This window comes from Monodelphis domestica, chromosome 2, assembly GCF_027887165.1.
Source record: "Monodelphis domestica isolate mMonDom1 chromosome 2, mMonDom1.pri, whole genome shotgun sequence".
Taxonomy (NCBI): Eukaryota; Metazoa; Chordata; class Mammalia; order Didelphimorphia; family Didelphidae; genus Monodelphis; species Monodelphis domestica.
In genome coordinates, this window is record NC_077228.1 from 269546520 (window position 1) to 269573722 (window position 27203).

The 27203-nt window shown below is 50.4% G+C and overlaps 5 protein-coding genes across 18 annotated transcripts; 1 reads left to right on the forward strand and 4 right to left on the reverse strand.

Annotated features, from left to right (window-relative positions):
* The first annotated feature begins 77 nt into the window (after window positions 1–77).
* PFDN6 (prefoldin subunit 6) lies at window positions 78–2041 on the forward strand. Of its 2 annotated transcripts, none has more exons than XM_007483674.3 (5): window positions 78–216; window positions 519–597; window positions 1257–1327; window positions 1414–1538; window positions 1834–2041. In XM_007483674.3, the coding sequence occupies exons 2-5, from the start codon at window positions 534–536 to the stop codon at window positions 1961–1963; spliced, it is 390 nt and encodes a 129-aa protein (XP_007483736.1). In that variant the 5' UTR covers window positions 78–216; window positions 519–533; the 3' UTR covers window positions 1964–2041. The 2 variants fall into 2 exon arrangements, with proteins under 2 accessions (XP_007483736.1, XP_001369480.1); XM_001369443.5 differs by having other exon boundaries at window positions 215–346.
* A 989-nt stretch (window positions 2042–3030) lies between these two features.
* On the reverse strand, window positions 3031–11836 carry RGL2 (ral guanine nucleotide dissociation stimulator like 2). Of its 6 annotated transcripts, none has more exons than XM_001369472.4 (18): window positions 11183–11836; window positions 10663–10861; window positions 9264–9347; window positions 8766–8944; window positions 8603–8653; window positions 8199–8496; window positions 7647–7898; window positions 7421–7524; window positions 7161–7245; window positions 6756–6827; window positions 6054–6128; window positions 5853–5885; window positions 5632–5753; window positions 5423–5518; window positions 5173–5284; window positions 4595–4879; window positions 4093–4207; window positions 3031–3757 (listed from the first exon to the last, which is right to left on the reverse strand). In XM_001369472.4, the coding sequence occupies exons 2-18, from the start codon at window positions 10810–10812 to the stop codon at window positions 3543–3545; spliced, it is 2328 nt and encodes a 775-aa protein (XP_001369509.2). In that variant the 5' UTR covers window positions 10813–10861; window positions 11183–11836; the 3' UTR covers window positions 3031–3542. The 6 variants fall into 6 exon arrangements, with proteins under 6 accessions (XP_001369509.2, XP_007483738.3, XP_016286474.1 ...); XM_007483676.3 differs by having other exon boundaries at window positions 8199–8430; window positions 11183–11326; XM_016430988.2 differs by lacking the exons at window positions 10663–10861; window positions 11183–11836 and adding an exon at window positions 10171–10614.
* A 976-nt stretch (window positions 11837–12812) lies between these two features.
* On the reverse strand, window positions 12813–17623 carry TAPBP (TAP binding protein). Its single transcript, XM_007483679.3, has 8 exons — window positions 17428–17623; window positions 17066–17263; window positions 16132–16377; window positions 14405–14800; window positions 13816–14157; window positions 13617–13706; window positions 13310–13347; window positions 12813–12949 (listed from the first exon to the last, which is right to left on the reverse strand). Exons 1-8 carry the CDS (start codon window positions 17456–17458, stop codon window positions 12938–12940), a joined length of 1353 nt encoding a protein of 450 aa, XP_007483741.2. The 5' UTR covers window positions 17459–17623; the 3' UTR covers window positions 12813–12937.
* Window positions 17624–17876: 253 nt separating this feature from the next.
* On the reverse strand, window positions 17877–21749 carry ZBTB22 (zinc finger and BTB domain containing 22). 3 transcript variants are annotated; one of them, XM_001377523.4, is made up of 2 exons: window positions 21647–21749; window positions 17877–20533 (listed from the first exon to the last, which is right to left on the reverse strand). In XM_001377523.4, exon 2 carries the CDS (start codon window positions 20466–20468, stop codon window positions 18600–18602), a length of 1869 nt encoding a protein of 622 aa, XP_001377560.3. In that variant the 5' UTR covers window positions 20469–20533; window positions 21647–21749; the 3' UTR covers window positions 17877–18599. The 3 variants fall into 3 exon arrangements, with proteins under 3 accessions (XP_001377560.3, XP_056673999.1, XP_056673998.1); XM_056818021.1 differs by having other exon boundaries at window positions 21594–21651; XM_056818020.1 differs by lacking the exon at window positions 21647–21749 and adding an exon at window positions 21381–21489.
* A 576-nt stretch (window positions 21750–22325) lies between these two features.
* Window positions 22326–26849, reverse strand: DAXX (death domain associated protein). Of its 6 annotated transcripts, none has more exons than XM_056818009.1 (8): window positions 26746–26849; window positions 25365–25620; window positions 24375–25197; window positions 24037–24254; window positions 23735–23903; window positions 23142–23610; window positions 22797–23010; window positions 22326–22540 (listed from the first exon to the last, which is right to left on the reverse strand). In XM_056818009.1, the coding sequence occupies exons 1-8, from the start codon at window positions 26847–26849 to the stop codon at window positions 22481–22483; spliced, it is 2313 nt and encodes a 770-aa protein (XP_056673987.1). In that variant the 3' UTR covers window positions 22326–22480. The 6 variants fall into 6 exon arrangements, with proteins under 6 accessions (XP_056673987.1, XP_056673988.1, XP_056673992.1 ...); XM_056818010.1 differs by having other exon boundaries at window positions 26696–26817; XM_056818014.1 differs by lacking the exon at window positions 26746–26849 and adding an exon at window positions 26471–26562 and having other exon boundaries at window positions 25365–25590.
* Window positions 26850–27203: the final 354 nt, after the last annotated feature.

Below are 27203 nucleotides of genomic sequence, written 5' to 3' on the forward strand. Positions count from 1 at the left end.
ATGTTGGGTAAGATTGTATCTGTAGGCGGCGGTGTCTGACGCCGGAGCAGGAACGCTACGTGTCGATTAAAGATGAAAATTCACCTTGAAGGACGGAACTGGCCGCCCAGGGAGGGCTTGCGAAAGCGACAACAGCTTTGTCTTGTGTGTTCCTCAGGCTGATGTTCCGACATCAAATCCGTTCGAGTGACCGGCCTTTTTGGCAGCCCAGTTTAGGTATTCTGATAATTTGGAATTACATTACCCGGCGTGCCTTAGGCCGTCCTTTTTTTTGCTCGTCACTTGCCATGTGCTTCTTGTTTTCCCAGCGTCCCCTATCTGCTTCCGGGTTTGGGGGCTGTTATAGGTGAGAGTAAAGGATCTCTGTGGAGCTCGAGACCTTTCTTCGGGTCTGGGGGGTTGGAGGCGCGTGTAGAGGCCTAGGCGGGCCGGAGCAGGCCCGGGGCTCTGAAGAGGGCAGGGCCAAGCTGCCAGTTGTGGACTGACGCTCTCCCACACCTCTTCTCTGTGATTCCCAGACCCTTCTTCACGCCATGGCGGAGGTGATTCAGAAAAAGCTTCAGGGGGAATTGGAGAAGTATCAGCAGCTACAAAAGGGTGAGTGAACAGGGCCTCAGGGCCATTTCGGGATTTGGCTCCTCAACCGGGGATTCCTTCAAAATGATCCCCACAGCAAGCCCCTCCATGCCATCTACTCAGTGTCCTAATCTTTTTCTCCTGAAGAGGTTAAATAGCAAAAGATTCAAGATTCGTGAATTCAAGTACTGACTTTAAAAAAATAATCTTTATCTTCTGTCTTAGAATCAATACTAAACATGGGCTCCAAGACAGAAGAGTTGTAAGGACGAGGCAGTTGGAGTTGTGACTTGCCCAGAGTCACATAGTGACTGAGAGTAAATCTGAACTTCATCTCTAAGCGTGGCTCTATTCCCTGAGCCACCTTGCTGCTCTTCAAATGCTTACTCTTGTACACAACTTGATGTGCTATGTTGAACATGCTCTCATTTACCTCAATTGTGAAATGGGGATTTGTCATTACAGTTCTCCAGTACAATCGTGATATAGGGGAATGAAAGTGAGTGCTTTGTGCACAAAATTTGATCTGTTGTTTAAAATTTCTTCATCACCGATGCCCTGACTTAATTTTATGACCCTACCCAAAATACAATTTTCTTTGATCCATTGAAATTATGAGGGGTTTCAAGCTCTCTAATATATTTTTATTTCTTTCCTTTCCTCATTTCTGTCCACTCCAGACTTGAGTAAGTCTATGTCTAGTCGACAGAAGCTGGAGGCACAACTAACAGAAAATAACATTGTGAAAGAGGTGAGAGTCTAGATTTGTAGGTGTCCAGGAGCCAGAAGGCATATCCAAGCATTTTGTGTCTCCAACTGTTTTCTCTCCATCCCTAGGAATTAGCTTTATTGGATGGATCCAATGTAGTGTTTAAACTTCTGGGCCCAGTGTTGGTCAAACAGGAACTAGGGGAGGCCCGAGCTACTGTGGGCAAGAGACTGGACTATATCACAGCAGAGATGTGAGTATTATCCTCCCTCCACGTTTCACATTACAATCTCCCCACCACCACATTTGACTCTTATGCCAATACAATTCTCATACCATATTTTGACATATAACTTCAGTTTCATTATTCATTTCTTCTCTTCTTGTCTCTGTTAATTTCCTCTATCCCCAGTAATCAGTCACATTGACCTCTTATTAACCCACTAATCTGCTTTTCTGCTTTATAGTTGTCCCAGGTCTTTTGTGACTAACAAACTTGTGATGAAGTTAGTATGATTATCTTTTTGTGTTTTCCTCACTTCCTTTAGCAAACGATATGAAACTCAGCTCCGAGACTTAGAACGACAGTCTGAAAAACAACGTGAGGCTCTGGCCCAGTTACAACAAGAGTTCCAGCGTGCCCAGGCTGCCAAGGCAGGGTCTGTAGGAAAGGCTTGACATCTCAGCTTGGGGAGAGAATAGAGTAGGGAAAGATAATGGGTCATCTGCATTGTGGCAAATAAAATGTGAAAATTCCTCTCTCTTGTCTTGTTTTCCAACTACCCCATTATGTTACTTTAATTTATTTGGCTGCCTCCCTTCCCCTTCCTTAAGGCCGTTTCAATCCATGTACCTATCATAATTCCTTCTATTCAGTTTAGATTCCTGTTTCTTTCCTAGTGGATGGGAATCTTAAGTTTGGGTAGAAGCTTTAAGTTACAAATTAAGAATTAAATCAATTTTCAACCCATTTCTTCAACTTTATATTCTTTAGTACTCTTGCCAGACATTAAGTTCATGTACAAGTATGAGAAGAGAAAAGCCATTTATATCATGGCCTAGGGATGGGAAATACCCTTTTCAGGGGCACAAACACAAGAAATATCTGTTTTATGACAATCACTGTGATGAGGCTATAATTGTGTTCCTTTCCCCAAGAGGTTATTGACATATACATCCTTACTACACAAGATTTTTGTAAGAATCAAATTTTGAAAGAGACCTCAGAAACCATGAAAATTGGTGCTTATTTAATCCATTTTATCCAGTTCTAGAGGGGTTAAGTGATCTTATTTTCACAGATCCTCTAATTCAAATTTTAGTTTTTGCTACTTACACTTGAACTCAAAGGTTATAAATGTCACTATATGAGAAGTATACAGGTGTATACAACATACACCAAAACATCCTTAGTTTCTCGGGAAACATACTGTGATCCAGAAATTTGAATTGTTTTCATGAATTAGAATGATTTTTAGCTTATACTGCTTTTCAGAATCACAAATTCCATTAGTTCATTCTCTTTAACATGGCTTTAAGACTCCCTTTTTCATATTTATAGCTAGAAGAGCTCTTTGGTGTTCAGCAAAGGTTTTGGGTATATGGTAGAGATCCATGATTGAATAACTAGGGAGGGACAAAGTGGGGCCTGAGCTGAGTGATGGGAAGTTGGCTAGAACTTTTTAAATGATGACACCCTGCACTCTTGAGCTTGTGAAGTACACAGATTCTAGAAGTCATATGGGTGGAGGTCATGTAGTGTTTTTATTGTTTTAGTGTTGTCACAGCACAGGAGTCCCTGTCTGGGGATGGGGGGATCATAGAGAGAAAGGGAGCCCCTGGAAGACCTTCCTTCTTTTTCTCCCCTCCCACCCATTCCTGGTACTCAGAGCCTCTAGGCTATACCCCTTTCAAGCCTTTCCCTGGCCCTTTGCATTCTGAGATGTGACAAATAGAGAAGAGTTAGGGGTGACAATGACGCCACTAATAAGAGGTATCAAGAGGTAGGAACCATAAGAGATGTAACCTGTCCCTGTTTCCTGCCAAAATAGCCATAGGAATCCAAAGTGACATCTGTTTGGATAGGCTGTTTCCAACATAGCTGCACAGTAAATGAGGGCTACTCTTTTCTGACCAAGAATGACTGGCTACCTACCATACGAGATGACTGTTCAAATCCAACATGGCCACCACCATTCAAGGTGGCTAATAACCAATAACATAGTCACCATGGCTTCTGTAAAACAATATGGTTTCCTCAGAACAGTGCCCGAGCAATTTTCCGTCCTGTGGCCTTGATTCTGGGGAAAGAGCCTCCTCCTCCTCCCTCACTAGGAGGATTTGCAGGTGTAGGAGGTCCAGTGGAAAGACATGGAGTCACTGAAGAGGGTCGCCGCCGCTGCCTCAGGAGGAAATCCTGAGAGGCACCATCCATGGCATAGAAGACATTGGCTGATGGTGGAATAGTCAGCTCTGGAATGGGCAACCCAAGGCAGACATAAGATCCAGGGTCAAAAATATAAAAGCAAAATTAATTATTCCAAATCACTGAGGTTCTCAATGACTGACTCCTCCCCTTATAAGACACCTTGGCTTTATTATTATCTTTTAAGTAACATTTTCTGTCTTAGAAAGAAGAGCAGCAAGAGCTAGGCAAATGGGATTCAATGACTTGCCCACATGGCTAGGGAGTATCTAAGGCCAAATTCAAACCCAGGTCCTCCCAACTCCCCTGGCCTAGTGCATCATTCACTGTACCACTGCTCCCAACTCCTTGACTTTTAACCTGCCCTTTTATGACATCTTACCTCGATCACCTGGCAGCAGTTGCACCAATTCGTATTCTGAAGCTGCTACTGGATCTCGGTTATTTTTCTTCAGGACACGACTGATAACGCTTGGAGCCTTGTCCTGACTTGTCACCTAGGGGCAATAATCAAGGAACCAGACTAGTTGGACTCGTGCCCAAATCTAACTCAAAACATCTATCCTCAATGCATTCGTGCGTAGAATAAAATCCAGCATGGTGTCCATAATCCAAAACAGGCCAGCGATCCCCACCTGACTGCTCACAGCACACCCCAGAGGTACAAGGAATCCTCTGATCCCCAAACACCTACATAATCTGTCAGAATTATGCCCATTCAATGTGGCTACAGAATGTGTCAGGTGGCTACTGATCCTCAACAAGGCCAACGGGATAAAGGATTGTTACACTTCATGTGAAAATCTGACTGGATAGAAACAGAGGATCTCCTCATCCCCTATCTCTTCCACCCTTTCATAAATAAGTAAGCAGGTTCCCCTTACCAGGATGCTCTTGTAGACACTGCCATCCACCTCGAGCTCCATCTGCACACGAATGATGCGACAGTCTGAGGCCCCTGGCCCGATCCCAGACCCTGGCCCCAAGGAAGCACCCTCCCCCGATCCAATGCTAAGAGGAGAGCCACACGAGGCCGATCTTCGGTGACCTCTGGAGGGCCTGGGAGAGTGGGCTGTTGGGGAAAGGAACCCAGGATCAGCAGGAGTGTGGCAGGAAGAAGCTCCATCCAGGGCAGAGTCCAGAGAGGAAACAGATGGCCATTTCATATGCTGGGGACAGATAAAACATAATAAGGTCAGTGCAAGAAGCAGGGGGAAGAGGCTCAGAAGCAAGAGTGGTTCAGAGAGTGAGCAGCTGGCTAGCTCAGTGGATGGAGAGCCAGGCCTGGGGTCAACTCTGGCCTAGGACAAATCCCAGTTGTGTGACTCTGGGCAAGTCACTTAATCTTAGCCTAACTCTTACCACCCTCTGTCTTGGAAACAATATACACAGTAGCAATGATAAGACAGATAAAGGGTTTTTAAAAAAAGAATGGCACTGAAATCAAGGATCAAAGCCTCACCTGGGCAAGTCGAGTGAGCAAAGGGGCAGGGGTTGTGACTATGTCATCTTCTCTAGGACTAGGCTGATCCCAGGAGACAAGAGGAGTAGGGCCACCAACAGATCCCAGTACGCTATGGAAAAGGGCTGGATAGATCAGAAAGAAACACAGAGCCCCCTACCACCTCCCACCCTTGCCTTCTAAAGGTTACTCTTGGAATTCCATTGAAGCACCCTCCCCCAACCCCTATTCTTTTCCATCCTCCTCTCACTCTGTCCAGTGAGAGATGACCAATGTTGGCCGAAGAATCCGGGGGGCAGGGGAGTCACTGACTCCAGGGGGCTCCACTTCACAAGATACACGGTGACTGGCAGAGGTTCAAAGGACAGAGGTCAAATATCTCTTAATTACTCCAGGCTCTGGCTCCCTTCTCCCCTCCCTTAAGCCTCCAACCCCACTTGGGATATTAAAGTCAGTCACCTTTGGGCCTCTGTCAGAGGCTGGAGCCCCTGAAGCCATTGCTGGACATCAGGGTCAGGGTGGAGGTCATAACCTCGACATTCATCCTGAAGACGTCTAAGCTCAGACAGGACAGAGAATTCCTGTAGGAGGTACCCCAAGAAAGAGGGACCCTGAGACTGAGGGAGCCTGAGGCCAACTCCCTCCTCATCCCTTCCCTAGGGAGCTCCCATTCTCATTACCTTTCTCCTCTTGTCAAAGTTGATGTAACCATTCTGATAGGGAAAAAGGGAGGAAGGGAGAAGAATGAAAACTCTGACCTAGTTTTCTAAAACTCAATTACTGCTCCACCTCCAGCCACACATTATTAAAAAAAAGTCACTCTGACCAGCTTGTGACCAAAGACATACTGCCCTCCCCCATCTCTAGCCATAAACACTGACCTCCAGCTCATCCCTGGAAGCTGCATCCAGCATCACAAGATCTTTTAGGAAGGTGCCAAGGTATGGGACCACACCCTGAAGGCAGGAAGTAGAGACCACAGTTTAGCTACCTCCCCACTCATCCTGGCTGTCCTCCTGGAACAGAGCATTTGCCCCACCATCACTCTGTCCTCTAATAATAATAAGAGTTCATCTAGTGCTTTGTGGTTTACAAAACATTTCTCGAAATGCAAGGTAGATAGTATCATTAGGAACAGGGGCAAGGACTAGACTCATGATTTTACTGGCATAAGAAATTCCCTTCTAGATGAGGAAAGTCCCTCTACTAGCTCCAACAGGCATCTTCTCTACAACTCAGAGCTGTCTCCAACACCAAGGCTAAGTGACTTGCCCAATACATTTGCCTAGAGTTAAACTGCTACACTCAAGCTTTCCACACACCGAGGCCAGCTCTCTGTCCTTGACTATATACTGCCTCAAAGTTATGCACCCCTTTTTCCAGACCTAGGAAACTAAGGCTTGCTTAAGAGATGAGGAGTGTTGGTGTTAGAACTTGGACCCAGATGTGTGTGATTCCCTGTTCTAGGGCCCCTTTCTACCACATCAAACTGCTTCTGTCTCCATTTGGACACTCTCTCTATCGACTAACCCTAACTCCTTACTACCCTACTCCAAGGTCACTTTCCCTAACCAGGCACTCACCCCACCCCGAGATGGCACATTTCTCACAGGCTTCTTGGTGTTTGGCTCCAATGGGGGAGGTATCTTTACCTCCTGTAGAAAGAAAATAGGTTGGAAGGAATGAGGGAGGGAATTGGAGAATAGGAGTTGGAACTAACTTTTTTTTTGAACCCTTACCTTCCATCTTGGAATCAATACTGTGAATTGGTTCCAAGGCAGAAGGGTGGTAAGGTCTAGGCAATGGGAGTTAAGTGACTTGCCCAGGGTCACACAGCTAGGGGATGTCTGAGACCAGATTGAACCCAGGACTGCCCATCTCTGGGTCTGCCTCTCAATCCACTGAGTGAGCCACCCAGCTGCCCCGGGGAACTGGCTTTTGAGGGATTAAGAGGGAGTAGTAAAGGAACTAGGAAGGAAGGGAATTACCTGCAATAGTAGCTCCCGACTTTGAGAATAATTATCCTCTTCTGAGAAAATCTGACAGAGACTGGAAAAGAGTCGAAGGCTGTCCCTGATTAGGAGAAAGAGAGAAGCCCTGAGAACCTTTTATCTTCAACTCTCTTAAAATCCTCAGGATCTACCCCCTAAAATGACCTCTTCTTTATCAGATGAATGTCTGACTTTCTCTTAAGGATCCAGATAAGGCATCTTCCCTTGCATCTCTGCCTCCATTTCCCACAAAATACCTCGCTATCTCTCCCCAGGCCATCCGAAGCCGGTGGACAGGACTAGACTGAAGGGCAGACACAACAGCATAAACAGATGAGAAATTCCGGAGAAGGCGGCACTCCTGGAGGAAGATAATATAGAATTCCCCCCATGCTCCTGATTTTTCAGACCAGAAAAACCTCCCCATTACTCTGGGTGGTAAAAGCATTTGATCTTATATCCATTCCCTCCAGTTCTACTTACCTCTGCCACCCGGATCCATTTCTCCAGGAGCCTTGCTCTCTGGGGGGGTCGGAGGGGCCGAATGGACACCTCCTCAAGTCCCTCTCCAGATGCTGTGGCCCCCAAGACTGAGCTGACTACAGCCCCAGCCACCTTGTTGAACTGTGTGACTGTTGCTCTAACAGAGGGGCAGAGGTGGGAGTGACCAGGTCGGTCTCTGTGGCCCCATATTGCCCCCAGACACTGAGAAGGGACCAAAGAGAGGAACAGCTCCTGGCAGGGGGGAGATTGAGAGGTCAAAGATTATGGGTGGGGACAAAGAGAAGGGGAGGTGGATAGGTCAATGTTCCAATAATCTTGGGTTTAGAGACCTCAACTGGCCAATAAATCAGTTTCCATGGTATGTTATGGATATAGATGGGGTTCAGTAGGATAAGTCAAAGACAGGGAGGGGGCAAGGACAGTTATGGGGGGGGCAAAGATCAGAAGCAAGGGATGGATCAGGAGTAAAGGAGAATTTAGTGAGGGGTCATTCAGAGGGGCAATTGGAAAGGTCGGAGGTCAGGGTCTCACCGCATCCAGCAGGGTCAGCTGCTCAGCCAAATGGTCAGCGAGGAACACCAGGACATCCGTGGGGTCAGCAGGGGAATCGCCAGGGGGGGCCAGGGGCTTAGGAGGGTCAGGGGCTGGGGTGTCCACCCGGGATCGGAGGTCTCGGATGAGATCATCGATGCCCCCCCCAACAATCTCCCCTGCTGCATCCCCTGTCCGAAGCAGGAAGCTCTCAAGCCGGTCAAGCTGACCCCTGACCTCAGAGTCAAAATCCTCAGGGTGAGAGGTCAGCCAGGTTGACAAAACAGAGATGGCTAACCTGGGGGGGGGGGGAGGGGATCAGCCTGGTGTAAGAAAATCAAGCTGGGGTCAAGCTGTAGCTAGGGTGGGGAGGGATCAGGAGGTCAGTTCAGGGGGTCACTCACCCTCTTGTCCTCTCCAAATCATCACAAGGCCTGGACTCTAGGGTCTCTAGTCTGGAAGGAAGGGAGGGAAGTCCATCTGTCCATCTTTCCTAAACAGCCTATTGCCTCTGACCAGTAGTAGCCAGATAATTCCTCAGACACCCAAACTCCCATCCCCTCTGACCTGTCAGCTAACAATCCCAGTACAGTGGATGTGGAGGTAAATGCCTTGTGGGTGGCCAAGAAGGTTGGCATGAAGGTCACATCAGACCCTGAAGTCCGGCTATCCAGCAGATATCTGACCAGAGCAGACAGAGTGCCAGCCCGCAGTCGACGGGAAGAACGAGGAGGCGGCATGGGAGCCTGCACAGGAGGGGAGGAGGTCTCTGATTCTTCACTCCAACCCCCCAAATAATCACTGAGCTAGCAAGTGGTCTGTGAAGAAGTAACTTGAGGCTATCTGAGGGTTCAGCAGAAATCACCTGGGGACCTTGGGAAGGTTAGGGGTCAAGAGTATAAAGAAAGAAGCCAAAGCTCAAAGAGAGTTTCTTGCTTAGACTCATGAAGAGAATCAGTGGCAGAAAAGAGCCCCTAGTTTCAATGCTATTTTCAGGAAGTTGGGTTGTAGGAAAGTAGGGAGTCAGAGACACAGGGACTGAGAAGTCAGAAGGCAGGAGCTCACCGAGGGATCCAGGGGCCTGTATTGACGACTGGTAACAGTGAAGGTAGCATCATCCTCATCTTCATCCCAGACAGACACAGGAGCCTGAAAAGGGAAGGAGGTGGGGTACTGTCAGCTCTAACTTGTCCTTCCTCTAGTGCCCTGCCACCCCAGTCATCCCCATTTCACTCTCAAAGCCTGCTCCATCACCTGGGGAGGGGGGCAATACCAGCGTGTTCTGGGAGTGGGAGAGGTTGGGGATCCCGAATCCCCTGCCTTGGGAATGAGGCAGCCCCCCCCAAGCCGCCTCAGTGCTCTGCGAAGAGGGGGGGGCTGCAGTGAAGGAGGTGGTGGGGTACACAAGCCCAGATTTAGGGGCTGTCCCTCCCAGAGCTGAACCTCAAAACAATGGTGGCCCAAGTAAGAAAGTGAAATTTCAGGAGAGGGGAGCTAGAGGCAAAAAGGAGACAAGAAAGGGAAAGAAACAAAGAGGCAAAGGAAAAGAAAGCAAAGAAGACGCTGAGACTTGGGGATTTGGGGGAAGAAAATGAAACTTGAGTTACATAGTTTCATTTCTATCTCCCTCCCCCAATGAGGGCAGTGTCTGAGTCTGGGGAACAACCCTGTCCCCTCCCCCACTCCCTGGCCTCATCCCCCTACAGTAGGTTCCCTTCACATCCTCTGTCTCTCCCTCCTCCCAACCCCCAGGACCCTTTCCCAAATCAGCAGCTCAGATCCTAAAGCAGGAAGAAGATTGGGGAAGTAGGATCATAGAGAGCTGGAGTGGGAGTGGAGAAGACTCACGTGGCCCCAGTCCCTCCCCCACCCAATCCCGAAAAACCAGCCCAGCAGGTCACATTGATCTAACCCAACCCAGGGACCCAGGAGTGCAGGCCCTGGGGCCCCATACACAGTCCCTGGCCACCACCTTCAATCCCCGAAGAAACTCAGGCATCCAACACTCCACCACCTCCACCTCCACCTCCAGGCCTCGGCTCTGCCCCTCCTAGGGGAGGAAGCTCCTCCGCCTTTCCCCTAGGCTCTTCTCCATCCCTGAGGGGAGGGGTCATGAATCTGAGGGCTTCTTCCCCAATCCCAGAGCAAGAGGATCGGGTTACTGTGGAAACAAACCCCTCCTCCCCAAACAACAACAAGGGAGACCAATCCACACCGGCTGGACTCCGAAAGGGACAGAGATAGATTCTGAGGGAGAGCTAACAGGAGAGAAAGTGACAGAGAGACCAATGGGTGGGCAAGCAGAAAGCATCCTGACTACCTGATTGCCAGGCAGGCAGACAGATGTCTAGAAATGGAGCCACAGAGGCAGAAGCAGAAGCAGGCACAGGAAAGAGAAAAAAGAAACCTACATAGAGGAACACCTTCATGCACTAATTCCCCCCCAGCTACCCCGAAGTCTCACCTCTTCCTCTTCCTCCTCCTCCTCTTCCTCCCCGCCCACCCCTAGGCCCCCGCCCCCTTCGGGGTCCCGGCTCCTAAAGCTGCTGAGCACGACTCCGCCGGGGGAGCCCCCTCCAGAGTCCAGTAGAAGCCGCAGGGGCCTAGGGAGCATGGCTGGAATCAGGGCCTAGGGGGTCAACTGGGTCGGGCCATGGGGTTGCCTGGGAAGAAACAAGGAAGGAGGGAGGGGCGTCAAGGTGGGAGAGGACCACCAGGGAGGGGCAGAGAGAGAAGTGAGGTCCAGAGGTCGGAGCCTGGCGGGGGGAATCAATAAATTCATTGGATGTCGGGATCCTGGGGGTTACAAGCACTGTGCAGGGGATCAGAGCGGAAGGCTTGTAGGGTGCGGGCTGGGAGGAAACTTGTGTAAGGGGGGGGGTGGTATGTGGGGAATCTGACGGGAGGAAGGCGGAGAGAGTTTGGGGGCCGAGCTAGAGGAGGGGACCGAGTCTGGGTGTAGTGGGGGGCTCCGGGGCTCTGACCTGGCTCCGGGCTGGGCGGGGGCGGCGCGGGCCTCAGGGCAGCTGTTCTTGTCGGTCTCGGGCCGGGGCCCCGAGTCCCCTCCCTGTCTTTTCCGCCCCCCTCTCCCTTTCCGCTCCTCCCCCACCCCTCCTCTCTGCAGGCGTCCGCCCGCTCTGAGGGCAGGAGTCAAATAGGGAAGGAAGTAAAGGACAGGGAGGCGAGAGGGGGAGGTGTGTGCTGAGAGCCGGGACATTGGGTGTGTGTGGGTAGATAGCCAGGCACCCAGGACTCCCCCAGCCCTGAAGCCTTTCTCCTTTGGGAAACCCGGCCCTCAGTTTTGGGGTTTTTACACCTCACTCCCCGTCCAGTTAGGAAAAAAAAAACAAAAAAACTAGAGTTTTTAAAATCCTCCGAGCCAGGTGCATTATAGACTGAGATAGTCTCCCGCTAATCCACGCTTTCCATTTCTCAATGGGGAGTGGGTCGGAGATGGAATCCAGTGCAGGGTTTCCAAGAGATCCAAAGGGTTTGAGGTAGGTGGAGAGGGGGAAGGGGGACCTTCGGGTTAACGATCACATCCTATTCCGTATTCCTAGGCTCCGGGATTTATACTCTCCTAGGCCCAGTCTCCTTTGGAGTTGGGCTAGCCCGGTTTCCCGATTCCTTCCATTCAGTACCCGTTTTCCAAACGGATGCAGGTGTCTGATGTTAATGGATGCCTGCAAGGGGAGTGGCTGCTGCAGGGCCAGAACGGGGAGGAGTTTAGGGCTTGGTCCTGAAGCTGGCATCTGGGGTCCTTTTCTCTTCACGTCCAGGGATGTGATCCTAGCTCCAGTCTTCTATGATTCAGCAGGGAGTGGGGTGGGCACTACCATGGTATTCGGGAGTGGGAAAGTTTGGGGACCCTGCACCCCCTGCTATGGGAATGAAGCATCCTCCCCATCCCCAAGCTGACGGCCTAGGAAAAGGGAGCAGCAGCAAAGGGGGAATCTGAGAACACAATCCGGATCCTGGGGGCTGTTCTTTTCCAGAGCTGAACTCCAAAACAATAATGACATGAGGAAAGCTTTCTCTCACTAAGAGCAGAGTTGTGGGCAAGAGGAAGATAAGGAGGGGGAACCCAAACCACCTCTCACCACAAGAACTCCTCTAGAGATCCCAGGTTCATTGTAAGGTGTCCTGAAGGGGTAATTAGCTTGATTAATTAAAACCCCATCCTTTCTCTCAACATCATCCCTAGAGTCCCAAGTACTGAATTCCCTGGGCAGTGCCCTGGCTCAATCCCTCTTCTCAAATAAACTGGCCTCATTCACTTCAATTCCTGGGGGCTTCTTTAAGACAATCACCTCCTGTCACCTTTTCACCCCCTTCCAAGGTCTGAAAGAAACCCAGAACCTTGAAATGTCCTCTCTGACAAGAAGTTCCTGGAAGCCTTTCTTCCCCCAAACAGCCAAGCTTCTCACCCCATTGGGTTAGGGGAAGGCACACACTTAGTCCTTGGACACCATCATCTCCTCCCAGGGATCTTCATTGTTTTTGCCCCAGCTGAAAAAATCCTAATTAAACTTCAGTTGTTAATTAAGAATATTGAAGAGATATGGGAGGAAAATGGACCAGGTTATAGAGTGAATCAAGTCAGCCACAATTGGAACCATTCTTACAAATCCAACTTTATTAACCTCACAAGCATACTTTTCCCAACCCCAAACCACATCCCCATCTGTATAATGGTCAATCAGGACTCTCCTGGAGTTCTAAGCAGCTCAGTGTTTTTCTCATTGTGATTTCTGGAAGAATGAGAAAATGGGAGATGCAGGACCCTGATCAATAAGGAGCAAGGGGGAAATGTGTGATGTGGGCTAAGGTTATTGAGTCCAATTCCCGCCTTTATACATATGAGAAAACTGAAGTCCAGAGATGACCAATGACTTGCCCAAGGTCATGACCATCAATAAATTGCAGATCCCGGATTATGAATGTTAGGGAGTGGAGTGGAATGGGTTTATGGACTGATAGTGGGGAAAATAAAGAATTTATATGGGTGATGGGGGCTAATAGACTGATATGATTAAAAGATGATAAAAATGGGTACTAAATTCAGTTTTGAGAGAATAGGGTAGGACCTTGGGCACCAAGGAGCCATTTACCTTGTCCTTTGTTTCCATGGAAAGAGTCAGGGAGGCCACTGTGGAAGAGAGATGGAGATTAGAAAGGTGATTCTGCTTAAATACCCCAGATCTGGGAAGTGTGTGTGTTAGAGGGCTTGGTGGTACAGAACTTACAAGAAAAGGAGGAGAATGAAGATGGAATTTTGAAACATAGTGAATAAACAAGATGGCCCAAAGGTTTTCTATTAGGAGAACTGACAGGGTTACAGCCTAGGGCTAGGCTTCTGGAGGGATTTTTTTTGGGGGGGGGGAGTTTCTAGATTGAGAATGAAAAGCAAAGACTTACCAATCCAGCCAATTCCTTTGATCAACCCAAGAAGGAGAAATGCTGAGAGGAATAACCCTACTCCATCTTCCAAGGAAGGCCCAGAGACTCCTAAGGGTACAGAAGAGGTGGGAGATCACATCTATTTTGTCTTGGACTCCTGCTCTTATCCTTTGGATCCATAGACTGTTCTCTCTCCCATCACCTGGTCCTTCCTTACCTGCCACTTCCAGAGACACCTGGGCACTGATCGATTTGGCCTGCAGACTGGGGTGGTGAACCCGGCAGACATAGTGGGATCCATGCTGCTCCACTTTTACCGAGGGTGGGCGAAGGTATGCAGAGATGCTGACCATGCCATCAGGGTGGTATCGATAGCTAGAGCACCAAGCTTGGCCACCTGCCACCTTGCTCCTTTCTCCTATACTACTATGAAACTCCCAGGTCACGTTTAGCTCCTCCGGGGGGTAGAAATGGGAAATAAGGCAGAGAAGCTCTGGGGGAGCTTGGCCTGGGTATGCCCAGACTATAGGTGATGGGCTAAGGGTCACTTTTGGGGGCTCTGCAGGAAGAGGAGGAAGAGTATTAGGATTATCAGGATCAAAGGGAAATTAAACATGATTTTCTCTTTTAGCTTTATCTCAGCCTCCCCTCAGAGAGCTTTAACTTGCCTCTTCCCATTACCCAGAACCCTTTACCCTCCCAGTTTAATATTGCCTTCAATTTCCTTATAGACCCAGCTTCTTTCCATACATTCCACTCCCCCTTCCCCATGTCAGTCCCACTGTCTAGGTCCCTCTCTCACTTACTCTGTACTTTAAGCTCCAGGGCGACTTGGGCCTGCAGGTGAGGAAGGTGGACTGTAGCCAAGTAAGTACCCTCCTGGCTCAGCTGCACAGCAGGCAGCAGCAGGGTTCCATTCCCATTCCATGGGCCCTCCACTCCCTCCTCATCCCAGGTTGCAAATGCCACTGCCCCCTCCGGAGATCCCAGAGCCTGGCTACCCAGTCCTGGAGTCACGGCCAAGAGCAGCTGTCCAGTCCCTCGATGTTGTCGCCGCCACTCCAGCCCAAAAGGAGGGGGGCCCAAGGAAGAAGGGGCCCTACCGGAATTGGGAGGCCAATAAGTAAAGCTCAAGTCCAAAGTAGCCTTCTTAGTGGGCCGCACCACAGTGGCAGGAGAGCGGGTGAGGACTGTCAGCACAGCTTTGGAAACAGTGGAAATACAAGAGAGAAATAGGGAGAAGGGAAGAGAATTGGGCACAAATGAATAAGAATAGGGTAAAAAAAGGGGAAGGAAATGAATAGAGAAATGGGATAGTGAGTGAGAATTGGGGGAAGAGAAGATTAGAGATGGCAAAGGGAAACATAGGGAAGAATAGGAAAGAATTTGTGGAAAAGAAAATTGTAGAGAAATTGAGTTAATGAGGGCACTCCTTTTGGGAGGCCCATCTCTCAATATCTTTCTCTTGATCAATTTCTATCTTTCCTTCCCTCTTTCCCCTCCCCCATAATTAGTAAATCTAGAAGACCCTTGTATTTCCCCCTGTCACCTTGACAACTCCTCTTCTCTGGTCCCAGGTTGCCATGGCAACACTTTTCTTCTCCCCCCCCCCCCACTCATTAAATACCTTTAGTCTTGGAGGGGTGGGGAACAGGGACCAATCAGATGTTTGACTAAGATGGGAGAGGGTATCAGACCCTTGAGTGGATGATCCTTTGAAAGCTGCCCTTAAAGAGGCCTTGAGATCCGGTTGATGACATAATTCTTTAAAGGAACCTCCATGCATACTAATGTACATACCCATACTCAATCCATACCCTAAGCCTTTGCTGTACCTAGAAGCTCTTACACATAGTAAGTAACAGATTTGGGGAGAAGCTGGTCTGTATAGATCAAGTTTACTGAAGTATACAAAGCTAAAAACAATGTGGGTGGAAAGCTGGGGAATGGGTCCCAGATGGGGATGGGGGACTGGCAATGGAGGTTCTGTGTGATTCTGACCCAGAGCCATCTCTAATCTCCCCTGGAAGACAAAGAGTTCAGAAAGGCCAGGGATGGGAATAAGCAGGGAGATGGGGGCAGACAAGACTGTATATTGTTATTTAAGTCAAATAAGTGGGTCTATGAGGGTCAGGGTGGGAGGCTTTGAAGAAGAGAACCAATACTCTTCTGGGCCTGAAGTCTTAAGGATTCAGAAACAAGTTAGTGTGCCTATTATAGGAGACACTAGGGAATATCCAAAGTTTAAATGAGAAGAAGTCCTTGGCCCAAATAGATCTGAAACACAAAGAACTGAAATGCATACTATGTTCATTACCTAAAAATGCATACAAATTGTATTAGGAGTGAGGGTAGGGCAGATCATTAGATATAAGATCAGGGTTCTGCACCAACTTTAAATACCTTCCCCCTTAAATGTCTTGACTGATTGATTAAACCTATGGAACACAGCCCTGATTTTCAAAACTCCAACTCCACCCTGGTCTGGCTCTCACTCCAAGGCAATTCCCACTCCCTTACCTCTCTCCCTTACCTGTTGCTAGGGTAACTGGGGAGGGAACAGGCTGGGACTGAGACAGCTGCAGGAGACTGGAGAGTCGAAATTGGGGGCTAGTTAAGCTGACCACTAGCCAAGCCCCATCCAAGGACCGAGGAGAATGAGGCTCAGGGGTCAGACCAGCTGCCCAGTCCGAAGCTGCAGGGCTGGGGACATAGTGGTTCAACTCACAGCTTGGGGCTGGTGACCCCTGAAGGGCATCTCCAAGAGAGCCAGCAGGATCTGGGACAGGAGAAAGAGGGAGTGTCAGCTAGGACTGGTCAAGACTGTAAAGTAGATAGGTGGTACCTTAGGTAGATCTCCCAGGGGCAAGAGGAGTTTGGGGTGAAGGCTGAGAATCACCTTGGTAAGGCCTCAATAAACAAAGGGAAGGGGGCCTTGGAGTGGGAATATTAATGCTAATTAAGAATAAGAATACACTTCTTAAAATAATTAGAATAATGGCTTACACTTATATAACACTTAAAATGTACAAAGCTTAGTGTACACATTTAACTCGGCCAAATTCTCTGGGAAAGGGAGTGACTGGAGTCAGATCTGACTTTAATATTCATTTAATCCCCTTGGGCCTCAGTTTTCTCAACTGAAAAGGGGGTTGGGGGAATCTGGATTAGATGCCTGCTTAGGTCCCTTCCAATTCATGATCTATGAGTTTAGGATTCTTACAAAACAAATAATCTCCATTTTATAGGTTCAGGTAAGTGACTTGTCCAAGATCATACAGCTCATAAATGATACAATTCAGATGAGAACCAGGATTCCAAATCCAGGCCTCATTTCACTATACCACTGCTGCAAACTCCTTGAGGAAGGAAAGTGGAGAGTGGTGTGGCAGAGCTGATTTCAAGACGAGGAAGCTCCTTTCCGGGTAGTTAGGGAGGCTCTGGGGTGTCCAAATGAGAACACTTACCATACACTTTCAGGTAGAGTGAAGGATCAAGGTCAGGTCTAGGTGGTGGCTCCCCAGGCCCCTGTCTCAGCAGCAGCATGGCAGGTCGCTTGGTCACTCCCCGAAGCATGCCCCCACCACCACCCTGCTCTTCGACAAACCAGCACTCCAACTTCGAGGGCCCCGGGCGAGCATCGGACCATCTCACTGCCAGTATGCCTAGGGAGAGGAGGTAGCTGGGGGAAAGGCCAAATTCTCAAGGAGTCACCTCCCACCACGACCCCAATCTTAATGGGGTCTAGAGCGCTTGGAACCATGATGCAATCGGGAAGGGACAACTCTCAGCTCTCTCAGCGGGTCTCAGGGAAAGGGGGTCACCTCACCCAAGGCGAGGAGCAGGCACAGTGGCTTCATAGCTCCTCTCTCAAGCCCCGGCAGCAGCTACTGCTGCCGTTAAGAGGTTCTCCTTTCAGTTTCACTTTCCCCTAAAAGGCAAGTACCGGGAATCCCCTTCTAGGAAAGAAGCAACTGGCAGAAGGTGAGATTCTAGTTCCCTCACCCCACCCCTCATGAAGTCCTTCCTCATTTCCTCAACTACATACCCAGAATAGATCTTCCCATCCCCTACCATATCAAGTCTCTGCTCCCTTCCCTGGTCTTGGGGTGGTCTTGGGCAGCAAAATCATGGCATGTCACACCTGGGAAGATTTAGGAGTCAGTCCAACAACCCTCTCATTTTGGAGAGACTTACCTTCCCCATATCCCTAGCCCCACCCTGATCACTTTCTCTTCCTTGTCTCCCATAAGCAAAGAAAGACAGGTGATTGTCAGGTCAAGTGAAGAGACCAATAAATATTTTAATCACCGTTAAAAAAAATAATAAAATTAAAAAATAAAAACCTTAAACTCCCCGAACTGGCTCCCTCCATGACCTTGAAAGCCCCAATATGTGCATACCCCTCTGGGGACTCACTGCAGGGATTGGTGCTGGATGGGAAGAAATGGATATAGGTTTCACTCTCGAGTCAAAGTGGGGCAGGAGGGCGGGGTCCAGGAAAGAAGGAATGAGTGGCAGGCCTAGTCACCACAGTGGTACACACACACAGACTCCAAGTACAAACTACAAATGAGACCACCTGTCCTGGAATTCTTGAGGATTCTGGACACATCACTAATCAAACCCTTCCCAGGTACTGGATAACCTGAAGGGCTGGGTCTTAAGTGTTAGCTACCTGTTCCCACTAGTGAAGGGGAAAGTATAGGGCTCAGTTTCAGGGTTTCTCATATGTTGGGGAATGGAATGGGATTAATGGGGGAGGGGGAAGAGAATTGTCATGAATTTCCCTCTTTATATACAAATTCATAGAGGAGAGGGTATATGATATAGTCCCATATCTCCTTTCCCTTGAAACCAAGGATTTTTGAGGAATCAAGTCCTTGGCTCATGCCCCTGCTCCTCCTTTCCAGGGTTATCCATCAAACAAGGGAGGATTGTGGGAGTTACTCAGCAACTGCTTTCTCCAGCTTTTGGATCCAGTCATGAGGGAATAGTTCCTTAATGTCCACCTCCACTGCCATTGAAACCCATCTCCACCTTGTGTGTTCCCTGTGGGGACCAGACTCTCCTGTTGGGGGGAGAAGTGGTCCCTCCTACCTCATCTCCACTGCCCCCCCCAGGAGGCTCTCTCTTGGGTAGCCCTGTAGTCCCTGGGGTCCCCCCTCCCCCCAGGCGATGCCTCCTTTCACAGTGGCCACGGTGCCGCATGAAGCTGTCCCTCCACATGAATTTCTTCCCACACACTCCACATTCATAAGGCTTGAGGCCTGTGTGGGTCTTCATATGCTCCGTCAGGTGGTGTTTCATCTTGAATTTTTTGTTACATACAGGACAGTCAAAAGGGCGCAGGTTTAGGTGCATATTGACATGTCTATCTCGCATGCTCTTGTGAGAGAAAGCTTTCCCACAGTGACAGAGAAAGATCTTGTTCCCATCCCCACCACCACTTCCCCCAGAACTCCCCCCACTTCCAGACACACCCAAGTTGCCCCCTCCTGACCCTGCCATGGTCACAGCTCCATGTTCAGCCTGGCTTCCTGGGGGTTGGGCTGAAGCTTGAGAGGAGGAGGGAAAGACTAAGAGTTGGTTGCCCTGCATGTCCAAGGGCATCAAGGATCGGGGTTGATGGGAGGTAAAGGAAGAAGGGGCTGGCCCTCCAGGGTCATCCAGGCCTGTCCCAGTTGTCCCAGACTCATAAGGGCCAAAGTCTTCAGATGATTCACAAAAATTCACTTGTTCCTCACCCTTGTCTGGGGGGTCAGTCAGTGTCCGTACATCAGAAATACTTAGGCCAGGGCCAGAACTTCCACCTGGTGGGCCCCCTGCTGGCCCACCTAGCTCCTCATCCTCATCATCCTCACAGGTTAGTACCAGGTCTTCCTCTTCATCTTCTTCCTCCAAGTCTGGGTCTTGAGGGGCAAGGGGAGCTGGGGCAGGGCAGCCTCCCCCTCTTTTAACATATACCCAGTGTTTCTGAGGCATGATGCTGGGGGCCACATAGGTAGGGCGCCGTAGCCCAGCCCCAGGAACTACCACCCCAACTCCATCCCCTCCATCATCACTCAGCTCATCTGCCTCTAGTAGCAGCTTCCCAGAAGCACCACTCCCACTGCCCATCACAGAAGAGGAGAACAGAGGTCCTCCCCCACTCCGTCTTTCTGCTACCCCCATGGAAGAGGCCGAATATGCATCATGAGAAGATGAGAAATCACCAGAGTCTCGGGGGCTGAAGTAGTTGCTGCTGCTAGGGGATTGATTCTCACTAGCCCTGCTGGATGAATGGGGACGGCCAGAGCCTGTGACTGTGGTAGCTGGTCCTGTTCCCCCAACTCCGGTTGAGCCTCCTGCCCCAGAGGCAACAGCTGCTGTAGTGGCCATGGCGGTGGTAGCTGCAGAGGCCCGGCCCTCTCGAAGGAGCTCTGTGCACTTGTCCACAATATGCCACATCTGGAGAACTGAGCCAACAGTGAGGAAGTTGACAATGTCTGCAGCAGCCATACTAAGCCGGCCTGTATAGGCAGAGGCTAGAACTGTCTCAAAGGCCCCAGGGTCCATGACGCTGGGCAGTGAGATTGAGGTCATGCCTTTAAGCAAGACTTGGTCATGGAAGTAAGGGGAAGAAGCAGCCAGGACAGCCCGGTGAGCCCGGAATTCACGGCCCTGCACTCTGATTGACACATCACAAAGCTGCCCTTGTAGCCGCTGCTGGTTGAGTGACTCCAGCAAAGCACTGGTCACTTCAGGGAAGGACACATGCACCACAGCTGCTGCTGGCAGTGGCAGTGGGGGGGGTGCCAGTGACATAGGCAGGGGTAGTGCGGCCCCCTGGGGAGAAAGTGGGGATGGCTCCATTGTGAGGAAGAACATAGGGAAGGGGGCACCCCCCCCCAGCCACAGGAACAGAGAAAGAGGAAGGGCGGCCGGGGGGGTCTCTGTGAAGAGAAAGAAAAGAGATGGGTCAGGAAAGTAAGGGATTCTTTGGAATGGGGAGCAGCTTTCTTTCCATGCTCTACGCTCTTTGACTTTAGGCACAGAAGAGCATATTAAAGTTGGAAGAGAGCTCAGAGACCTGGCAGGTGGCTGTGATACAGTGGAATAGGCACTAGGGAGAGTTTGACACCTAGGCTAAGGAGGATCCAGACTGCCAAAAACTGGATGAATAGTGGATTTTGGGTCAAGCCATCTCCAGGCCTCAGTTTTCTCCTCTGTCAATCCAGGAGGCTCTACCAGATCACCTGTAAGATCCCTTGCAGGCCTGATATTGTGACCACATAATATCCATTCTGCTATGCTGGCTATCATGTTTCCAGATGGGGAAACTGAGGCCCAGGGAAAGAAAGTGCCATATTCTTCCTTTCAGGAACCCACCTTTTTTTTTGCCCCTTTTGACTGCTCTGCCACCATAGGCAGAAGATGTGAGTGTCCCACTAATTTCCCCGGAGTATTCCCCCCATCTTTCCCTCCCCTTGAAGCCCCACCCCCCGTGCAGCCTCAGGCCACGCCTCTCCCATTTAACCACGCCCCTCGCCCATATACAACTCCACCCCCACTCAGATCCTGTCTTCTGGAATCCCCACAGGCCCCGCCCCCTTCTTAGGCCACACCTCATGGAATCCTCCCCCCAAGCCTCTCCCCCTTGCATCTCTAGGCCCCGCCTCTTCACTCCACACCCCTCATCACTACCCGACCCCACCCCCCTCTGGTCCTCCCACCACTGCACACCCAGCACTCCTTTCTGGACTATCCCTCCTCCCCCCCCAGGCGCGCGTCCCCGCTTACCGGGCCGCGCGCCCCCGGGCCCCCCCGCCCCTCACTCCGCGGCCAGAGCCGCAGCCCGGGCCCCTCCCGCCGCCATCTTGCGCCGTCTCCCTCCTCCCTCCGCCCCCGGCCCGCCCCCTGCCCCGCAGACGTTAAGGGAGCGAGCCCATAATACGCCGACCAACTAGGACAGATTTCGCCGACTCGACCACTTCCCCTTTAAGGAACAAATACCTCGCTCCGTGTTAAAGGTACCAGTCCAACTTCACCACGGCATGCTCACTTACCGTTTCATCCGACTCGGTGTTTTTCCCTTTAAAATATTAACCCAGCCTGTCCTCATTGACGATAGGTTCAAAAACCAATCGATCATCGCTTAGGCAAAATGAAAGCAAATGGAAAAAGAAATGATAGCCAACTATCCAATGGCAGCAGTACAGACACCTCTATTTTGCTAACCATTGGCTAGTTGGCTCTCATTTCTGTCTCCTCCCTTTCTCCTACCCGCCTCCAGGCTGCGATTGCTTCTCTCAGAGGGGGTAACGCCCCCCCCGAAGCAGGTGTGGATTGGCTAAAAAGACTTTAACTTAGCGCTGGATTGGTCCTCTTATTCTTGTGGCTCTACGCTAGGGGAGCTGGGGAAAGGGGGCTGGGCAGTAGGAAGTGTGTTTTCACTGCAGGCGTGCAAGCTGGGATTGCAGAGCGAGCCATGACAAGTGTCAAATGTAAGAGAACAAGATTATTGTGTGGAAGGCAAAGCCAGGGAAAATGTTAGATTACATCTACAGGGTAAAGCAGTTATGTAAGCAAAAAGCATTCGCTCCCCCTAAATTGGGATCCGGTGGGGACACAGCCAAAAAATTAAATATTCTTTCTGTGAGAAATTAGGGAGAGGGTTTGAGAAAGGGGCATGAACTGCTCAGTGTCGAGGAAACAGAGGAGGCATATTAAAGATAGAAATAAGAATTACAATAAGAAAAGAACTTTATTTATTTTCATTTTTATAAACCTTTAAAGTTTTTATTATTTTTCAAAACACCAACAAAAAGGGTATACAGCTCAGCTCCCCCCTCCCCCCCAAAATAAAACCGTGGGAAGTGAGGGCAGGGAAAACCCAACAGCTAGTCAGAGTCTGAGAGGATGATGATCTCTTCAGGGTCACATTGTGTTGCCACACTCATCTGAGGGAGAGGAAAAAGAGAATTGGGGAGAAGTTGGAGGAGACAGTCAGATGTGGGAGAGAAGCTCTATCAAAGGATTTAGATCTGAAAGAGGTCATCCAGTTCAACATTCCTCATTTTACAAATGAGGTAACAGCTTACTTCAAAAGTGGCAGAAATTATAAGTGGAAGACAGAGGGAAGGTAGTAGGATCACAGGGAGAGTGAACAAAAAGAGCAAGAAAGATCAGCACCCCTCCCTAACCCCCCTTTCTGACCTTGCAGACTCCAGGCCTGGGAGCTTGTGGTCTAGGGGGCCTGGATGGTTGCGGGCTACACCTAGAGCTGGTTATCAAGCCATGGCTTGGTGAATCTGCTCGAGTGGAAGAGTCAGCAACTGGAACCAGGGAAGAAGCCAAGGGGGAGGGGGCACTGGAGAGGTGACACCTCTTCCCATTCTCTTGTTCATCTGTAGTTTGCACCTCAATGCAGCTGAGGGAACAGGAATTGAATATTAGTACTTATAGGAAAAGTTGGTCTCCCAGATCCCATGTAGCTTACTCTTTATGGTCAGAAGCATCCTCCCTCCCCACCCCATCCCAAATTGCTCCTAGCTATATTACCTGTGTTCAATTAGTTTTGTTTCTGCTATGTCTTCCTTCCGAGACTTCTTGAGGGGGGGACTAGGAACCCTCAGGGTGTTAGGAGACACCCCACCATTGAAGGAATTAGAGGTAATAGTGGTTGCCCCATTCTCCAGGAGGCTGGTGGGGAGGGGAGGTACTGGGCACTTCTTGGGAGAAGGGAGGTCCCTATCCTCAGGAGAGGGGACGGCGTCCAAGGGTAAGGCTTCAATCACCAACTCAAATAGTTGGGAGGCTGGGCTTTCAACATCCTGGGACAAGTCTTCTAATGGGAGTTGTTCCCCATTGTCTTCATTTTCAAGGCAAATGGGAACAGGTGTCTTCCTTCCAGGTATTCCTGCTTCATCTTCCTCCAAAGAAGAACTACTGCTATTGCTTCCCTGTTCAGGGTCCAGCTCCTGCTCAGCAGTCCTCTGAGATGGAGACTGAGAATCTACATAATTCTTACCTGGAAGTTATAAAAAAACAAACAGGAGGCAAGGTTAGTATGGAAAGTGATTGATAGGAAAAAACTGGGAGAGAGAGATGGGTAATATGGAGGAAACAACTTGGATAGGGTATGTCTCACATACCTGGCTCATTTTCTTCTCCTATACCCTCTTGGCTCTCTTCCATCTCTTCCTCTGAATCTGTGAGCTCCTCCTCTTCCTCCTCTTCCTCTTCTTCCTCCTCTTCCTCATCCTCATCTGTTTCAATTTTGGAGACCTTAGGGGAGGTTGTGGACTTTTTTCCACTAGGGCCCTGGAGAAGGAAAGCCTCTAATGAAATCATTTTCCCAAATCCCTCACCTCTCACAGCTAATTAAGGGACAGTCAGGATTCTGCCCTCAAAGAATATGTGATATAATATTGGCATCCTCTGTCTGCCCCCATACCTCTCCCAAGTCTGTGGATGCTGTTTGAAGGTCTTCATTATGAGGAGAGTTTCCTTGGGAAAGCCGGGCTGCCCTCCTTCTCTCTCTCTCACCTTCCTCACTCTCGTCTTGCATCATTGCATATTTGGTGATCACTTCATCAAGCCGACTGAGTGCCAAGCTCCTGTTCTCCCGAAGCCTACGGGCCAGGACCGGATCTGACAATGCAGGGTCAATGCCTGAGGTGGGAGGAGGGAGACATGCAGTGTGAAGACATAGACCCAGCATTCCTAACTCAAAAGCCCAAGAAGTAACACCCTCCCCACAGGCCTAGTTGTATGTGACCCCACTCTCTATACCTGGCCTATAGTCATCTGTGAGGTGACAGCCAAAGTTGTAGACAAGATCAAGATGGCGCCTCTCCTGTAACTTGGTCCCAACATCTCGAAAAGCATCCTGAGCAAGGAGCTGGAGCTGTCGACGGGGGAGGCAGAGGCCATGTCTCGTGGCTGCCTTTTCCACAGCCCGAAGGACATCTCCATAGTCTGGAAAAGTGTCTGGGCCAGGCCTGTTAATGAGTCGCTCTACACGGCGGTTGACCTCAGGATATCGAGTGCCCCGGAATGGTATCCGTTGCTCAGTCACACGGCCAGTCAGTGAGCTACAAGCTTTTAACTCACACAGACGCCCAAAGAGTCCTAGCAGCTTACGTTTCAGCCGCCCCTCTTGTAAATATGCAGAGTCCGGGTCATCTAGCTCTGAAAGGTCCAGCTCCTTTTCCTGTAGTCGTTTTATCTCTCCCACATATAATGCAAGCAACTGCTCTAAGCGCTGGATCTGCCTCCGTGAACCTCGAGGTCGTGGAGAGTCAGGAGCAGTTTCTTCAGTAGGGGCAGGGTTAGAGGAAGGATCTTCAGGAGGTGCATCTCCAGGGGACTCAGTGGAAGCAGGAGTCAGGGGTACCTTTCTTTTGGTCGAATGGGCTTTGAGCAATGTACAAAGCTCATTAATGTAGACATAGAGCTTGGTAGGCCGGGCTTGAGCACGAGAGAGGACTCTAGAGAGCACATTTCGGAGCTCAGCTGAGGCCAAGAACGTAGGTCGAGCACGCTGCCTTTTGTTACAGAGGAATGGGACGACCTCAGGGTGTTCTCCAGTCTGCTTCTTACACAGATCAACAAACTGGGAGGGGAAAGTGGAGAGAGAAGTCCAAGGGGTTGGAGGAAAAGAGATAAGGGAGAAGATTGAGAAAGACAGGAAAAGTTAGGATTAGTAGGGAGAAACTGATTAAGTATAGCTTCTTTGGCTCCCCCTCCCTGGGGCATGAGAACTTCTCCCCTGCAGCTCACCTCTTCAAACAGCTTCTCATTCTCCAGCTGGTAGCATTTCTTGCTGCCCCCACTACTGCTGCTGCCTTCCCCACTGGACTGGAGGGAATCAGAGGCTGCTGCCAGGGGTGGGGCCTGAATTGGAGGTGGATAGGAAGGCCCTGGCTGGACAGCTGCTTCATCCTCCTCCTCATCATCATCCAGCACGATAATGCTGTTAGCGGCAGCCATGGGGGGAGCGAAGCCCCTGGTGGGGGTGTTGGGGATTTCAGGAATCCTGCTGGGGGGGATGGGGCCTCAGAGACAGCCCCTCCAGGACCCCCTCCCCTCCAGGACAGCCCCCCCCACCCCTATTCTCACACCTTCTAGCTCATGTTACTAAAACAATACTTATTCCCCCATCACCTTACCCTTTCCCCATTCAAGGACTTCTCTGTTGTCCTTGTCTTCTCAGAGTATCTTGTCCTCTGACTTACTCCACAAGCTTTCTCGAAGGCCCCCACCCTCCTCCTCCCCACCCCAAAACTCTCAAGTTCCATCCCTTTGGCTCTATTCCTCAGTCCTCTCTCCTCCACTTCCGGTCCCATCTTTATCTACTCTCAGCTATAGGATTTTAGTCTTAAAACATCAGCGCTTGTCGCACATTTACCAGCACTGCCCTCCATAGAGCTCCATCTAAAATCCATTAACGAACTGATTCCACACCCCAAATCTTCATTCACCTACAGCCTTGTCGGTCTGTCCTATGCCTCCTCCCTTCAGAGCTGTCAGCAGCACATCTGTCCCTAAGCTTTCCCCCTGCATAGCCTTGGCAGACGCTTCCTCTTCTTCGCCCCCTCCCCAATTCCCCCTCTCCTCATGGTCCCCACTCGCAGCCCCCTTACCCGATCCCAGGAGTCTCCAAATGAGCCCCGCCCCCCCTGCCTCCCGCAGAGGTTTCCCTCCCCCGCCCCGCATCCTCGCACTCACACTCGCCATACACACTCACACGCATACACGCGCGCGCGCGCGCTCCCTCCTCAAGGGAGGGTCTCCGGCCGCCTTCCCCTTCTCCCCACCTCAGCCTAGTCACCGGGTCCTCCCCAACAGACTCTTCCCTCCTCCCGCCCGCCCCGTGCGGCCCCCACCTCAGAAACAGTCCCTACGCCGCGGCAGCCACCGCCTCCACCGTCGCTGTCCGTCCCTCCCCCCTCCCCCTTACCCCCCGCTCCGTCACCCTCAGCGCGCGCGCTCTCTCTCACACACTCTCCGCCCCCCCTCCCGCAGCGAACCCCCGCGCAAGAACGGAAGCGATCACCGCGCTTCAGTCCCAGCCCCCGCCACCACCATGTCCCTGGGCGCCGCCATCCTACCCTAATGGAGTCCGCCAGAGGGATATAGGAAGTGACGACACACAAGCTACCTGCTCGGCCCTTCTCCGGGAGACGTACGGCCAGTCGCCCGGTGATTCCATTGGTCCGCTCCGATCAAATGCCTCAGGTGGGAGGGCTTTTCTGGGACTTGCATACGCGGAAGTTCCTGAGGAGGAAAGGGGGAGGCCATCTTGTCGTACGGAATCTGTGATGACTGAGGGAATCTAAACTACACTAGGGCGAACTACCTGGGCTTTATGCCACCCGGGGTTTGCCGATCTGCGGTCACGAGGTAGCCCTGATCTGCCAATCAGAGCCTGGCATTCCATTTGCCCAATAGCGCTCCTAAATAATATTGCAGGGGCAGATGGGGAGGCAAGATTTGTGGACACACCGATCCACTTTGGGGTGGGTGGGAACAATCCAATCTATATTGAATATTGATGAACTAAATTAGGCTGGCGGTGAGATCCCAAGAAAGCTCGGGGCATATACTACGAAGAGAAAC

Bases quoted from the DNA above. Each gene is read 5' to 3' on its own strand.
- RGL2 (XM_001369472.4), bottom strand. From the start codon at position 10,812: ATGCTCCCTAGGCCCCTGCGGCTTCTACTGGACTCTGGAGGGGGCTCC. The intron at 8,945-9,263 runs GTGAGCTCCTGC...CCTCCTGTGCAG, and splicing joins ACAGGCCCCTGGATCCCTCG to GCTCCCATGCCGCCTCCTCG. The intron at 7,246-7,420 runs GTATTTTGTGGG...TCTCCTAATCAG, and splicing joins GCCTGGGGAGAGATAGCGAG to GGACAGCCTTCGACTCTTTT.
- ZBTB22 (XM_001377523.4), bottom strand. From the start codon at position 20,468: ATGTTCTTCCTCACAATGGAGCCATCCCCACTTTCTCCCCAGGGGGCC.
- DAXX (XM_056818009.1), bottom strand. From the start codon at position 26,849: ATGCAAGTCCCAGAAAAGCCCTCCCACCTGAGGCATTTGATCGGAGCG. The intron at 25,198-25,364 runs GTGAGCTGCAGG...TTCCCCTCCCAG, and splicing joins ATGAGAAGCTGTTTGAAGAG to TTTGTTGATCTGTGTAAGAA. The intron at 23,904-24,036 runs GTATGGGGGCAG...TTCCTTCTCCAG, and splicing joins CATCCACAGACTTGGGAGAG to GGCCCTAGTGGAAAAAAGTC.
- PFDN6 (XM_007483674.3), top strand. From the start codon at position 534: ATGGCGGAGGTGATTCAGAAAAAGCTTCAGGGGGAATTGGAGAAGTAT. The intron at 1,328-1,413 runs GTGAGAGTCTAG...CTCCATCCCTAG, and splicing joins AAAATAACATTGTGAAAGAG to GAATTAGCTTTATTGGATGG. The intron at 1,539-1,833 runs GTGAGTATTATC...CACTTCCTTTAG, and splicing joins GACTATATCACAGCAGAGAT to CAAACGATATGAAACTCAGC.
- TAPBP (XM_007483679.3), bottom strand. From the start codon at position 17,458: ATGAAGCCACTGTGCCTGCTCCTCGCCTTGG. The intron at 17,264-17,427 runs GTGAGGTGACCC...TCCTCTCCCTAG, and splicing joins GTGCCTGCTCCTCGCCTTGG to GCATACTGGCAGTGAGATGG. The intron at 13,348-13,616 runs GTAAGTCTTTGC...TCTCTTCCACAG, and splicing joins CAAAGGAATTGGCTGGATTG to TGGCCTCCCTGACTCTTTCC.